Consider the following 14,140-nt stretch of genomic DNA (forward strand, 5'->3'; position numbering starts at 1 on the left):
TACTAAATGCACAGGATATGTATACGTTACTGCAAAGAGTGAATTTTGCTATTATAATTTATTAGTTAGTTATATATTATCAGTCTTACTAAACTGTTTGCGTCATCACAATGTTAAATTATGTAAATCGTCCAGAGTTGCCCTTTTGAAGCCATTAACATTAAATGCGACAGTTTCCTCCCTAAATAGATTGCGAGTGATGGAATACACATCTATGTACACATACTACACATACTACCAATACTACTACTACTACTACTAACAATAATAATAATAATAACAGCCCACAGTTACCTTAATTTAAATATACCGATACTGTTGCAGAGCCAAACATTTACACTCACACCAGGCAATTCAGAATCACCAATTAACCTAAATGCATGCACTTCTTTGCAGGGAAGTTGGGGTATCAGATAGAACATACAAACTCCATACAGAAAGGCCCAGGACTGTATTTCAATAGACAATCTTCAGCATCACCATGCCACCCTGTGTTTTCAAATACATCTTAATCTTTAGGTTTTCAAGCAAGTTGTGCTTTTTAAACAATGGCTTTATTTCTTTTACTGAACTTGGCTTGCAAATCCATTCATTCACCCATCTATTCATTTTCTTCCTTTATCCATTCCAGGGCTGCAGCTGGTTGGAGCCTATCCCAGCTATCATATTAGGTTTATTATTTTATATGCAAATAAAATATATAATAGACCAATATATCCTTTTTAAAGTGCATATCGTATAAATTTCTCCTGGACAAAATGATAACCACACATCACTGACAACAGACAACTATTTAAAACATATATATATAGTGTGCAAACAGTAATAAAAACAAAGCCATCCAATTCAACTGAAGAAAATTGCAGTTAAAATTGAATCAGGAGTTGTAGGACATCAATGACTCACAAGTCTAATCTTATTTAAACCAGTGAATCAGCAGTAGAGTTGAGAGCCCTAACCCAGCCCGAACAACCCTCTGTGTATATGTTTACTATTCTTCATTCCACCCCCAAAACAGTTTAATATCTTAGTATAATTCTATATCTACATGAAATGTGTGAGACAAATGGCTTTCAGTTTATCAGTCTAACTAGAGCAGTGTGTTGCAGTTTACAGTTTGGCCTGTTATAAGAATCAATTTTAAAGCAACAGCGCCCCCATGTGGACGAGAGAAAAACTTCCAACATGCCTTAAAAATCACGAGAAGCGAGAACGTTCTTATTTTTTATTCCGCTTTAGCATAAAGTTATAAACCCAAAAGAACGAGTGAAGCTTTTTTAAAATGTTGCATAGCTGAATCCTTAGTGAGACAATGATTTAACATAGTCCCAGTTTAAACATTGATTTGTTGCAGATTTAAAGGCGTCAATAAGTCAAACATTACGAAAACCTATTATTTAAAAAAGAGAGGAAAAAACTGGAGTAATACATATTATATAGCCAGTGCAATATTACTAATGCATCACAGGCATTTGAGGAAGTAATTTATTTGTTAACGTTATTTTTAAATTAGGTATGAATGGAGAGGAAAAAACAGGACAGAAGAAAAACAACGTTAAAGTTCGTTGAAGTGAGTAATATGGAGCTTAAATATTAACTATAAATAGCAATGTAACAGATCTTTAATACATTTGTGATTTGTGTGGCTCGTGTTTGCGTCGTCGTTGCCTTGTGCGCCTGTGCGTCACAGACTCGCTGACTATTTTGAACCAAGAACACGTGGCACTGGTTCTGGAGAGAGAGAGAGAGAGAGAGAGAGAGAGAGAGAACACACCACACACTCCTCCCTCAACTTTGTTCCTCCAGCCACGCACACACTGTTAGAGCTACTGTTTCTCCGCCGCGGTTAGGACACTAAAGCGGCCTCGGGTTTTTAAACTGTTTTGTGAAAGTCTGCAGTCCGACTGTGGACAAAAGCGAGTCCTGGGCGAAGAAGAGGAGAGGAAACCACGCTTGTGTAGTGATTTTATTACTGCGTCGCCACAGGACACAGATGATGGAGACCAAACTCTGGATTGCCCTTTGCGCGCTTCTAGCGATTTACTTGGGATCCGCTGTACACGGTAGGGGGCAGTTTATTTCTGTATGCTACATGCCCGAACTTTATGCTTACAGCGCCTAAAAAGTAAACATAGTCTTTCACGCCAAACTCACCTGCTGACACTTGTGATGTTGTTAGAGTGGGGATTAGTGGCATTATTAGTCATGTCTGTCCGGCTTTAAAATGACAAAACTCATCTGGGTTTAAATGATGAAGTCAGTGTTGTTGTTTTGTTTTCATTTTACGCAACAAAGAACTCGCTTTTACACTGAGCAGATTTATTTTAAAAATTCTACTCCACATCTTCGCCTCTACTTTTTGTTCAAGCAAGCCACATTTTATCTCGCACATCACTTCCTCCCTTGCTCCCTCTCCCCTTCTTCCTCTTTCTGCTTGCATTACATTAACTCACCTCTCACACATCCTGTCTTTCACTCTTAACCCACCTTCTGTTTTTTTGCCCCCTCCTACCTTTTCTCTCTTCCTCCGGCCTTCTCTTTTCTTTCTTCCATCACCACCTCTCACATAAAAGGACAATGAGACTGTTGACATTTGAAAAGATTTTATTGGGCTAAACTGTCCCTTCAGCTCCTCGAGCTGAAATTCAAATGAATAGGAAACAGCACGGCGCCACTGGAGAACATTTATTGGCTGTAAATTAGCAGGAAAAGTACATTGTGATAAATGACACCTCTAATTACCGTATGTGCAGCAGCACACTGTCATTTTACTGGGTTCCTACTAATTGGCTCGCCTCTGCAGTACACTATGCAGACTTTATGAAGAGATTTTAAGCGGTTCAGTGGTAACAGGTTCAGTTTTTACTGTATGCATTAAACACAATGAAGGGGATGATGGCAGGTTATTAGCATTCACCATTAAAAAAAAGCCCTGTGAGTTTTCATAGCAAAGAAGCAAAGAATATGAGCAATGCTGCACTCATATAGCCTTCTTTTGTAACCAATCAATCAGATCTTTTCTCCTGTGGAAAACACAAGTTTTAAATCCATAAGAGTAACATAGACAGACTATTTAAAATTAGATCAGAAGTAAGAATATTTTCAGTAACTGACATCATGCTTCAGCCAGCATACCTATGCAATAATATGCACACGGTATAACAGAGCTGGGTTTAAGTTTCATTTCTATGGTGTCATATTTACTCAGGAAAAGAACTACAGATAGAGCATCTTATGAAGCAGAACTGTGATATAAGTTGAAGCTCTCTCGGTGCCTGGTTTCAAAAAGGCTGTTTTTAATAGCTTCCATTTACAAGAAATCCCTATGTTTCATTTCATTGAGCTTAATTTTTAATTCTAATAAATTCCCTGAGCTGGATAATTATTAAGTTTTACTGGGAGGGTTTTTTATGGTGCAAATTAGTTTAGGACAGAAGTTTTTGCCTGCGGTGTGTAACATGCATGCTCCAGTAAAGTTCGCTATCATAAAAAATAACAGAACACCTATAGTTAGTTTAGGCTCTCACATGTGGTCTATTGAATGAGAACGAGAGCCAAAAACATGGTAGGCAGTTTGAGTGCAGCATGTGCATAGCTGTTTGTTTTTAGCTCTTTCAGTTTCACTTAATAAAAAGCTCACTTCAGCAGTATTGGCTCAAATGTCACCAGAACCACTTGCTGAGAAAACAGAGCTTATGATGTGTCTCAGACAGACTGTATCGCAGTATATTTTTCTAGCAGTGCTGCAGCAGCAGACATCTGTTCACAGAGAAACTTTTGGCTGTTTCTCTCGCTGGCAGGGTCAACAAATGGGCAAAAGCTATCTCCCCAGGTACATGCTGCATTGGCCTGAAAGATTGTGAGTAAGCCCTTGTAATATCTAAAAAGGGGCGTGTGCAATGGTGGAAACAGTGACTCTCTTCATGATTTTTACCCTGCACACAAATCCATGTACAAAAACAGACATAGCCTACTAGACGAGACCTAGGAAGCTCGCTAATGGAGCTAAAGTGAGGGAACAAGGCCAGTATTATACAGCCAAGCACCTCTGTCTATTTATGAGTGTGTCTGTTTTGGTATCATTTAGTTCACACAACTCTCTCTTTCTCTGGGTCTGTCTGTGTCTCACTGCCTTGCTTTCACTGTGTTTACTGATGAGCTGTGTGACTGATTATGGCAGTAATGAAAGGTATCAGGGCAGTGTGTTATGGAACGGTAATGACTTTACATTACATTAGTGCTCTGGTCTTCATCAAAGGAGGGGAGAAACTGAAATGGAGCCTTGTACAGTAGAGATAAATGTGTCAGCACAGAGGGGGAAAAGAGAGTGCAAAAGACTGAAGGTCTTCATTAGTTCACACAACTTATATGGCTTGTAGTTGAAAGTGGCAGTCAAACTGTGTCTATTTTTTTTTTTTTCGTGCGGCATTGTTACTGTGCACTTTAGTTAGCAATTCACGACCTATAGGTTAGAGTTCATAAAAGGATGCAAGGTTAAACTTGAGTTGGTAAAACACTTTTTAAAAATAGATATACTTTTATTATGGATGGTTTGTCATATCAGCCTTCTAAAGATGTCTCCCAAAAGGGAACATCACACACTGGCTAAGCTAATCACATCTCTACAGGTCACAAGTAGGTTTACTTTGATTTACTTTAAAAGGTCACATGCGAAAAATGGTTGGGAATTTATGGCTCCTGATGCAAAAGAAACTCTGGACTTGCAAAACAAATACAACTTGATATCCTAAAAAGTCGACTCTGTTCGTCTGGATGTAGCGTTTTCGGTGGGAGAAACGTTTCGTCACTCATCCAAATGACTTTTTCATTCTCACTGAGACTGAAAATGCTACATCCAGATGAACAGAATCAACTTTTTGGGATTTCCTTACCTGGATGATTCTCTTTCCAAATTCTTTAGCCAGACACTAAAACCTTGTTTGATCCAGGGAAGCTGTTCGATAATTGTTGTGATGATTTTGAGGCTTTACTCAGGACAGATACATTTACATATAAAGCACTATGCAAACGTTTGGGGCTCTTTAGACTTTTGGATTCCAGCAGTAACACAAGAGGGCATCTGATGGGTTTTATCCCAGACATATAATAAGATTTTTAAAGTGCAACCTGCTGCAACGAGATGAACAAATAGTTTTGGAGCGGATGTTGCAACCCCCGCAAATCTCTGATCTCAAGTAAGCAGACGTTGTGAAAGCTGAAAAACCTCCCTGTCAAAAGCCAACAACTAGGGTCATGCGGAAACTTTGTTTGTTTTCAGTTTATATTTCGATCGTGTAAACAATATAAAGAAAGTTATTTACGAAAAAAGAGAATTAATACTGTAAAAAATTAAGCGAAATACACTCCAACATTGCTCCATTTTTTTGATTTAGTTTACATATTGAAAAGAAGTGAGAAGACGTGCACACTTATTCAATAAATGAATGAATAATAATGTCATTTATTCAAAAATGTATTCATGCCATTATCACTTGTTAATACCTTACTGTTGTTGCTTAAAATGTTTGCACAGCTTCATGTGTGCATGTTTTAATTTCAGTATCCATTGTTCGGTTGTTTAAATATTAGCCTGTGTTGACCCTGAGTTGTTACAATGGTTTTGGGGTGTGAACACTACCTGTTGCTACATATGTATTTAGAATAATGAACAAATAATTTGTGACTTTAAGGATATTAATAAGATGACACATTTGCTTCTGTCCTTACTTCTTCAGCTGATGAGCATACTCCTACCCCTTCTTCAAAAACTACTCCTAGTACTGTTCAAACTACAGGGACTCCAGTTCTGGACCATGAGTCTAGTTTGAGCCCGGATGCTGCCAATCATTCAGGGAGCAGCCCAGCGACAAACACAAGTTCCAATGGCACAGTCAATGTGAGCAGTAGCACAACTACAGAAAATACAAGGATCACCATCATAGCCGAACCAGGGAAAGATAATGGTAAGCATGCACCTCCAAACTCTTACTCCTGCGCTCACTTACAAAACATGATGGTAGGCTAAAGTGTTTAGGAAGTGGCCTAATATTGCAAACTTGCAACAAACTGATGCGCTGTTGTGGTTATTGTTTCTGTCTGTTTGACGTTTGCCATTACGGGAAGTTTTGTTAGACTTCAGAAGAATTTATAGGAAGCACAACAGCAGGTGGCTCAGAGTTGAGGAGCTATATTTAACAGAGTCCTTATCACCGTTTTCCACGTCCAGAAGTGGGCCACAGGGCTAGTGACAGGGTTTAAGTGTTGACTGTAATTCCACAAACACAACACAGGAAGGGACAGAGAGCTCAGTTAAGACTTTAAAGAAACAGAGTACAGAACAGGAAACGCCACTAAATGCAAAGATGATGCAAAACAGTGAAGAAGAGCAGTGCAAAGAAGCTGTGACTAGCTTAACTGTATAGGAATTGGAGAATAAAGGCAAAATATAGTTGGAGAAGAGCTGAGAAAGAGGTGATTCAGATGCCACTGAGGTGAGAAGTGATTAAATGCTGTGCGACTTTTCACATGGGGGTGAGAAAGAGAAGTGAAATCCTCTCCCCCAAGACAGACATGGATAGCTCTTTCTTTGCCTTTCTCACACACACACACACACACACACACACACACACACACACACACACACACACACACACACACACACACACACACACACACACACACACACACACTCAGTCCACACATAAGACTTCTAATCAGTAAATCTGTAGGCTGAGTACCTTTTATTAATACGCAATTACTTTTTGTAAAAAATAGCAATTATTTTCATTTACATGAGTCAGTATCTCTGCAGGATTTAAGCTGGCAGATATCTGTGGTTATATGTTTTCATCAGACATATTTAACTTTTAAGTCATTAGCACTTACCTCAGTAGAGTGGAAGCAAGTGAATTTTCATTTTTAGTGCTTGTAGGTTATACTTAGCATGCTCATGCACGTAATTATATGCTACCACTGTGATTCATAAGTATGGTGTGAATATCTGTAGCTGCTTTCTTGATACACACAGCTGTATATGTCCGTAATGCCAAATGAGCAAAATATTTTAATTTAACTGACTGTCAGCTGCTAATCAATAGATGAACATGAGCTGTTTAAAGTTAAATGAAGACAAAGTAAGGCACCAAGTGTTAGAGAGCCTCTGTCCTGTAGCCGCACAGACGTAATCAGAAGGGAAAAAACTTAAGTGACACATTTGATTCTGATATCTATTTAATAGCTAATAATTATTCTTGGACAAAATTGCTGTTTACCATTCGTGAAACACAGCTGAAGCTGAAAAGCTTGTTCAAGGTTTTCCCAGAAAGTTGATTCTGTTCATCTTCAGCGGGAGAAAGAATTCGTCACTTGTCCAAGTGGCTTCTTAATTGAGCACGCATCAAGACATTTTAACCCACTTTGGCAGGTACTGCCTAAAGCTAGTGTTGGAGACTGAAGAAGTCACTTGGATGAGTGAAGAAATGTTTCTCCCACTGAAAACGCTACGTCCAGATGAACAGAATCAACTTTTTGGAATTTCCTTACCCAAATATTGTTCCAGCTTTTGTTTCTTACTCCTGTTTAAAGTATATACTGACCTACTGAACGCAGCAATTACAAAACTGCATGTTATCCAGGATGTTGCTGCCAGAGTTTGAAGAAAAGCAGATCAGATAATTGCTGTTTTACATAATCTACCATTAAAACTGAATTGAAGTCCTTTTAGTTTCAAAAGCACTTACTGGCCTTATCTGCTCCTATAGCGCAGGCCACCTTCTTATTCCACCTACAGTAGCTTGCCATGAAGCTCCTGGTGCACAGTTTTTGTGCTGATGTTAATGTCAGAGGAGGTCTGGAACTACTGAGTCAGCAGAGCGCTGCTGACTTCTATGCCCGTGCTCCTCGGCACTTTTTGATCCCACTTTGTAAATTTACATGGTCTCTCACCTTGTTGTAGTTCTTAAACACTTCCTTTTTGCAAGACATTTCGTAGACTGACTAGCTGTAACAGTGGAATCCTAGTACAAACACTTCCTTTTTGCAAGACATTTCGCAAACTGAGTAGCTGTAACAGTGGCATCCTATTACAATGCCACACTCAAAATCAGAAAGCTCTTTAAAACAACTCATTCTTTAACAAATGTTTGTAAAAGCAAACTGCATGGCTAGGTGCCTGATTTTGTCCACCTGTGACAGTGGGACAGAAGACATCTGCTCAGCACTTTTCTCCATATAACGTGCCACAATATGATCTTACAAATAGCTTAAAATCCACACTTTTTAAGTAATCATAAGGTTTCTCCATGAAGCTTTTGGGTGCCAGTTTTAGTTATTATAGACCCAGAAGTATGAAGTCTTCTGTCTTTAAATATCACTTTTACCGAGCACTTTTAGCTTTAAAAAAGCAGCATACAGAAAAGGAAAATACATTTTCCTTTTGCATGTGTATATTTAGTTATATTTTAAGAAAAAAATATTCTATTGGAAATAACTTTGAAAGGTGATAAGGTAAATTAAATTAATTCACTGATATTTAGCATGTATAATAGATAACATTTGCTTCATATAATAGAAAGCAAGTCTTGTTTAGAGTGATTTATGGTAAACGTTAAATTAAAAATGCTTTCAGCACAGAAGTACAGCCGAGGCTGATGAGAACCGCATTACATTAGCAGATATGTGATGATGGCACCACATAAAAGTTAAACAATCATCAGAGTAATTATATTTTATCCTGTACAAAATTTAATTCCACAGTTCTCAAGAGATTTCACCAGCCACGATCATTTCATTTCATCAGCCTCAAGCGGTCACTAAAGGTTTCAGGAGACAGCTTCTGAAAAAACCATGAATACCTGAACGGATTTCATGGCAGTCTATCGAAAAGGTGTCAGAGTAGCTGAAAGTCAATTGAACCATCTGTTTTCAGAAGAAATGACCTTAATCCTGGTCCTCTAATCTTTTTTTCTTCGAAAGAAAATACAGTAAAAAAAAACAAAACATTTTTAAAAAATACAACTTTACAGTAATGTGAAACAAATTCATTTATCTCCGGTGTTTTGCTTACATTCAAATATCATTCAGTCTTGTTAAGATATTAGATCTGCTTCTTTAACAGAAGTAGATCTAATTTTCTGATTGAAACCATATGCTTCACCATTATGGATTACAGTAAGAGGATTTATCTGCATATCTCTGTCTCCACCCTTAAGCCCTTGGATGAAGTTTATCCTCAGGTTTATATGGATTTTATATGAATAAATTTTATTTGTGTAAAAGGTATTATAGGCATATGTTGTTATATACTGTAAGGCTCTTATTGGCAAGCTGTTGTTTTGCACACTGGTTCTAGAGACTGGTTTAGTTCTTTGGCTATCACTGCAAGCCTTTTAAGTCCATACTGAGCTTGGAAAAACTGATCTTATCTTCTATGTTTAGACCACCTGGAACTCTTCACCGTTTATCGTAAAAATAAATAAAACCACTTCCTGTGTGAATTGATAGTAATAGTTACTGTTTATATTATTTTCTGTAATTTTAAATAATCAATATTATTATAAATAAAGGCTAGATTCACTGCTTTTTTTAAATTTTACAAAGTAAAATAGGTCAAATTAAATTGGGTGTGCTGGCAGAAATGTAAACACAGGAAACTAAAGGCATGACTTGATTTTTTTACCTGATAGTACTACATCATTTTGACAATAACATTGTCTCTCTTTCTCTCTTTCCATAGTAACCGACCACGCCATTAAGACCACATTAGCAAAAAATGAAAACATCACAAATACGACACTTTCCCCTTCTCAGAGCAGCCCCACCACAGCTGTTCCCATTAATATCGGCACCACACATGTACTGCACACTTCTGCAGGTGCACCGGTCACCCCGACTCCCTCATTAAATCAAAACGCATCACACCATGAGACCAAAGCACCCCCTGCTACTTCTGCCCCAGCATCGGAACCAACAAAGCCTGAATCTATCACTAACGCCACCACCACCAAGTCCAACACAAATTCCAGCACCGCCTCCGTCCAAAAGGCCTCCACTTCCCAGCCAACGTCAAACACTTCACAGTCCAACAGACAGTCCACCCAGCCTAGCATCCAGACCAGCTCCCACACCAACAACCCATCAGAGCTCAACGTGGACGGGGACGGTAAGTGCATAATACCTTCTGTGCTGGTATATGAATTTGTTCTTGACTGTTCACTTCCAGGATATTGACAGAGCCAGAAGTGAATTGGCTTAACAACAAAGGAGATGCTGTTCTTTGTTTCCAGCACAAGCCAGTCTTTGGCTGTACACACAGAGACACAAACACACACCACGCAACCCCCCCCCGTTTACATCTTCTACAAGCACTGTCACCACCAAGCACTCCACAATCATGGGTTTGTTTGAGAAAGGGACAGAGGCAGTCATGGGACTCTAGCCTCAAGATTTCTGTTTTTCTCCTTTTTGTCTGTCTCCGTCGCTCTATTTACTAAATGATTTATATATGAACAGTTGCTCTCTCTGTGTCCATACAGTCCACACAGGGTTTAGAAACCATTCATTTGAACACGTTGAAAGTACTTTTACCAGACTATAGGTGCAAAGAAATGAATAACTGATTAACTCATCTCAGTTGTCAAGGCTGCTTGACTGCAGTTTAAGTGTAAAATTCTCTCTGCTTGTCTCACTCTGTGTGGTTTTATTAGGTGCTTGGCACATTGCCTCTTTCCATAAGCCAGAGGAGCAGCAAGCATTCATGACTCTGTGGTTGTTGTTACTTTTGACCAAAGGATATTAAAAAAAACAGCTAAGTTTACAAAACAGTCTTCCATAGCAACATTCATATACAGAGATGCCAGAAACGCAGATCTGAAATCCTCCTGCCCAGAAATACTTAGCGGAAAGAAACAACCAAGAAAACGTCAGGCTAGTCTTTGAAATTAAACAATAACCTGGGATAAAATGGTAACATACTTCATGTGCTGTATACACTGCTCTAGTTAAGTTTGAAAAGGTCTTAAAATGATACCTTAATAATAAAATGACTTGCTGATTTTACTTGTTCACCTTAAGTATCGTTCTGGCAAGTTTAAACATCCTGTTTGACACTTCTGTCCTGAGCTTGATGATGAACACTCAGCAGGCTCATGGAGTGTCTATATATAGTTCTAACCAGAACTTCAAAGTCAAATCCTCCCTAAACGCTGCATTGCCAGCATGTTTACTCAGCATACAGTGTGGTAATAGAAAAATGGCCCCAGCTGATGTGTCTCTGGTGTTTCTTGTCTAGGGACAGCCCACAACTCTCCTGGATTAGACCCCCTCCTGGCTGGTCTGGTATCAGCCTTCATCATTGCTGCTATCATCATCACTCTGCTCCTCTTCCTCAAACTGCGCCGAAGAGGCAACGGGCCGGAGTTCCGCAGGCTGCAGGACCTACCTATGGTGAGCTCACCCATCATATCCAAGCAACACTGGAAAATATTCAGCCTGTCAGATGTTGTTAAGCACAGATGTGTTATGCACTCTTAGTTACAGTTTTCATTTGGCCTGACTGGAGATGTACTTCTGCTGCTGCTCTTCCTAATATAGTTAAAACTCACAGCGTTTCCTCAGGCTTCTAATATAGGCCTGGGAGTTTGAGGGTTATTTCTAGGCCTTTACGTCTCTGAAACCACACGTTGTGCCTTGAATCTCATGTAGCCACTCTTTGAGTGTGGTGGTTACAGCCCCTAATGCTGCTATTACTACTGGGACCATTTTGGACTTTACCCTCCACAGGGCTTTTCCATTTTCCATTCTTCTCATGCTCATTCTTTCCGATGTTGCTGCTGCGATTACTGGCATCTTTTGTTCCTTGTTAACTACCACTATATCTGGCTGGTTAGCCAGTATCAGCTTGTCTGTCTAGAACTTGGAAGTCTTACAGAACATTTGCTCTCCTGCTCTCAACCGCTTTGGGATGTGCCTCATTGGACATTCTGGGCACAGATGTTCCTGTGCACAATCCCAGACACTTGGCAGTGTCTCTCAGTGTGAGCTGCAATGGCGTGCATCTTCCACCCTTCTACAATATTCGGCCTCTTGGGCTTCTTTGCACAGTCTTCACCTTTGTTCCTCCTGTCTCTGTTGCCCCTGATACTTTTAGCCTGCCATGATTTAAGCCTATGTGCATGTATACAGCCCCAGCCCACCCGAGGGCTTAGGTCTCCTCCTTCTGCTGCCCATAACACCCTTTTAGCAGTTTATCTTGCATCTTCCTGAAGGATTCATGAATGCTTTAGTGGCTTCCAAAGTCCAATAGTCCCTCAGACAGGAGTGTTAATAATATGAGCCAATAATAAAGCTATTAAAATGTTATAATTTGCTGCCTTAAAATCAAGGGATTCCTGAAGGCAAAAGTGTGAGTATGACTGTGTAAACATAGGTGTAAGCATTTACATCGTTCTTTTTCTTATAGGATGATATGGAGGACACACCTTTGTCCATGTACAGCTACTGATGAAGGCACAATAGGATGTTTGATGTCCAAATACCCTCGCAGATTCCAGAATCAGGCCACTGTGGTTGGTGAAGTTGGTCTCTCTTCCTTAATCTGCACCAAACAGAAAGAATCCTGGGTAGGTGTAAGCACATTTCTGGATTGCTTTAAGTTACCCAGATCATTGGCAAAAGGATCCGATTGAAACTGCAATGGACAATGAAGAAAATATCCATGATGTTGCCTTTTGGATTTTTTTTCTAAATTTGTCTGTTATCACAAGTGTTCCCAATTTTTCATCCATCCATTCATTCATTTGTTCATTACTGTAAACTTTACATTATTCAGCCCATCTAAGGTTGCTGGGGTTGTGTAATATATTTGATTTCTCTAGAATTGAAAATAGGTTGTTTCAAAGCAGAAGATCATCTGACATGGCCATCGACTGAGCCTCTCCTACTGTGGCTCACTGGTTTAATGTTGCTTTACCAGTTAAAGTCTGGCAGAAATAAAGGCCAGCAAGCTAAAGAGAAGAAATAAACAACACAAACCACCTGATTATATTGTTAACAAGGTTGCACTTTACTTTTTTTAGGAGTGGAGATTAAAAAACATAAGTAGAAGAATTTTCTGTGTATTAAAGATAAGGTTTTTGTGTACATAGGCAGCATAGCTGGGTGAACGTTTGTGTGTGCAAGTGTGTTAAAGAGGCATGGGAGGTTTTATTTAACTTCTTTTTTTTGTTACCTTAATGGTTTTGCTGGCTTTTTTGCCTGATTTTGATATGTGCAGTGTTTTAAGTCCAGGAGAGAGTGCCTTACACAGCACACAAACAGCTTTTAATGTATATTGTTTTCATATTCCACAAAAACTAATTTCCAGATTAAGTATGCATTCCCAGTAACCATTTAAACACACGCTCTGAGGGCCAAGTGGCTGCTAGGAGTCGTCTGTGTTTGAAGATAAGCCTCAGGCATGTTCACCGTAAGGCACTCTTTCATACAATGACAGACTGATGTGCGTTAGTGGCCTTTCCACACAATGTTTTTCATTTTCCTGTGTATTGTAGATACTACTGATCTGCATCAAGCAAAAGAATATGGATATAAAACACGTGGGGGAAAAAATATAATGGGTGGAAATGTGACAAACAGGACAATTGAATCGCCCACAATGACACAAAACACATTTTAACTCCTCTTTATTTAGAAAAACAAAAACAAAAAAAAAACATTGTCCACTGATACAAGTTAAATTCTGGTTTAAATCATGCTGATAAGTTTGAGCTACACCTGTGTTTGTAGTTTAGTATTTGTGCCACCGAAAAGGAAAATGAAAGAAAATTTGTGTCAGGCCATAAAAGATTCAGTGGTCTTTGGCATAAATTCTACACTTTTAATTCTCATCAATCCTCAAACTCATTCCTTTATTTGGTGAGAGTAATGGTTATGCTATAACCATTTAAAAAGATCTAATGTATAAGTCAGTCATCATTTTTAAGTCCTGTATTGTCGGTTTCTGTAAAAACGAATGCCGAATGCTTTTCCTGAGGCTTTGCTGCCAGATGTGAATTATTGGATTGTTGGTGATTTATGATTAAAGATATTTTGAAACCATCCCCTGCATTTCCCTAATTAGCATTTTTGGCTGTGTTGATCCAAC

General features: G+C 39.0%; 1 protein-coding gene across 1 annotated transcript; it reads left to right on the plus strand.

The window, feature by feature from the left end:
* Positions 1-1,733: 1,733 nt before the first annotated feature.
* Positions 1,734-14,096, plus strand: LOC113016165 (putative protein TPRXL). Its single transcript, XM_026158771.1, has 5 exons — positions 1,734-2,063; positions 5,736-5,963; positions 9,734-10,159; positions 11,288-11,442; positions 12,458-14,096. The coding sequence occupies exons 1-5, from the start codon at positions 1,994-1,996 to the stop codon at positions 12,497-12,499; spliced, it is 921 nt and encodes a 306-aa protein (XP_026014556.1). The 5' UTR covers positions 1,734-1,993; the 3' UTR covers positions 12,500-14,096.
* The last annotated feature ends 44 nt before the right edge of the window (positions 14,097-14,140 follow it).

Source organism: Astatotilapia calliptera, chromosome 23 (assembly GCF_900246225.1).
Source record: "Astatotilapia calliptera chromosome 23, fAstCal1.2, whole genome shotgun sequence".
In the NCBI taxonomy this organism is placed as follows: Eukaryota; Metazoa; Chordata; class Actinopteri; order Cichliformes; family Cichlidae; genus Astatotilapia; species Astatotilapia calliptera.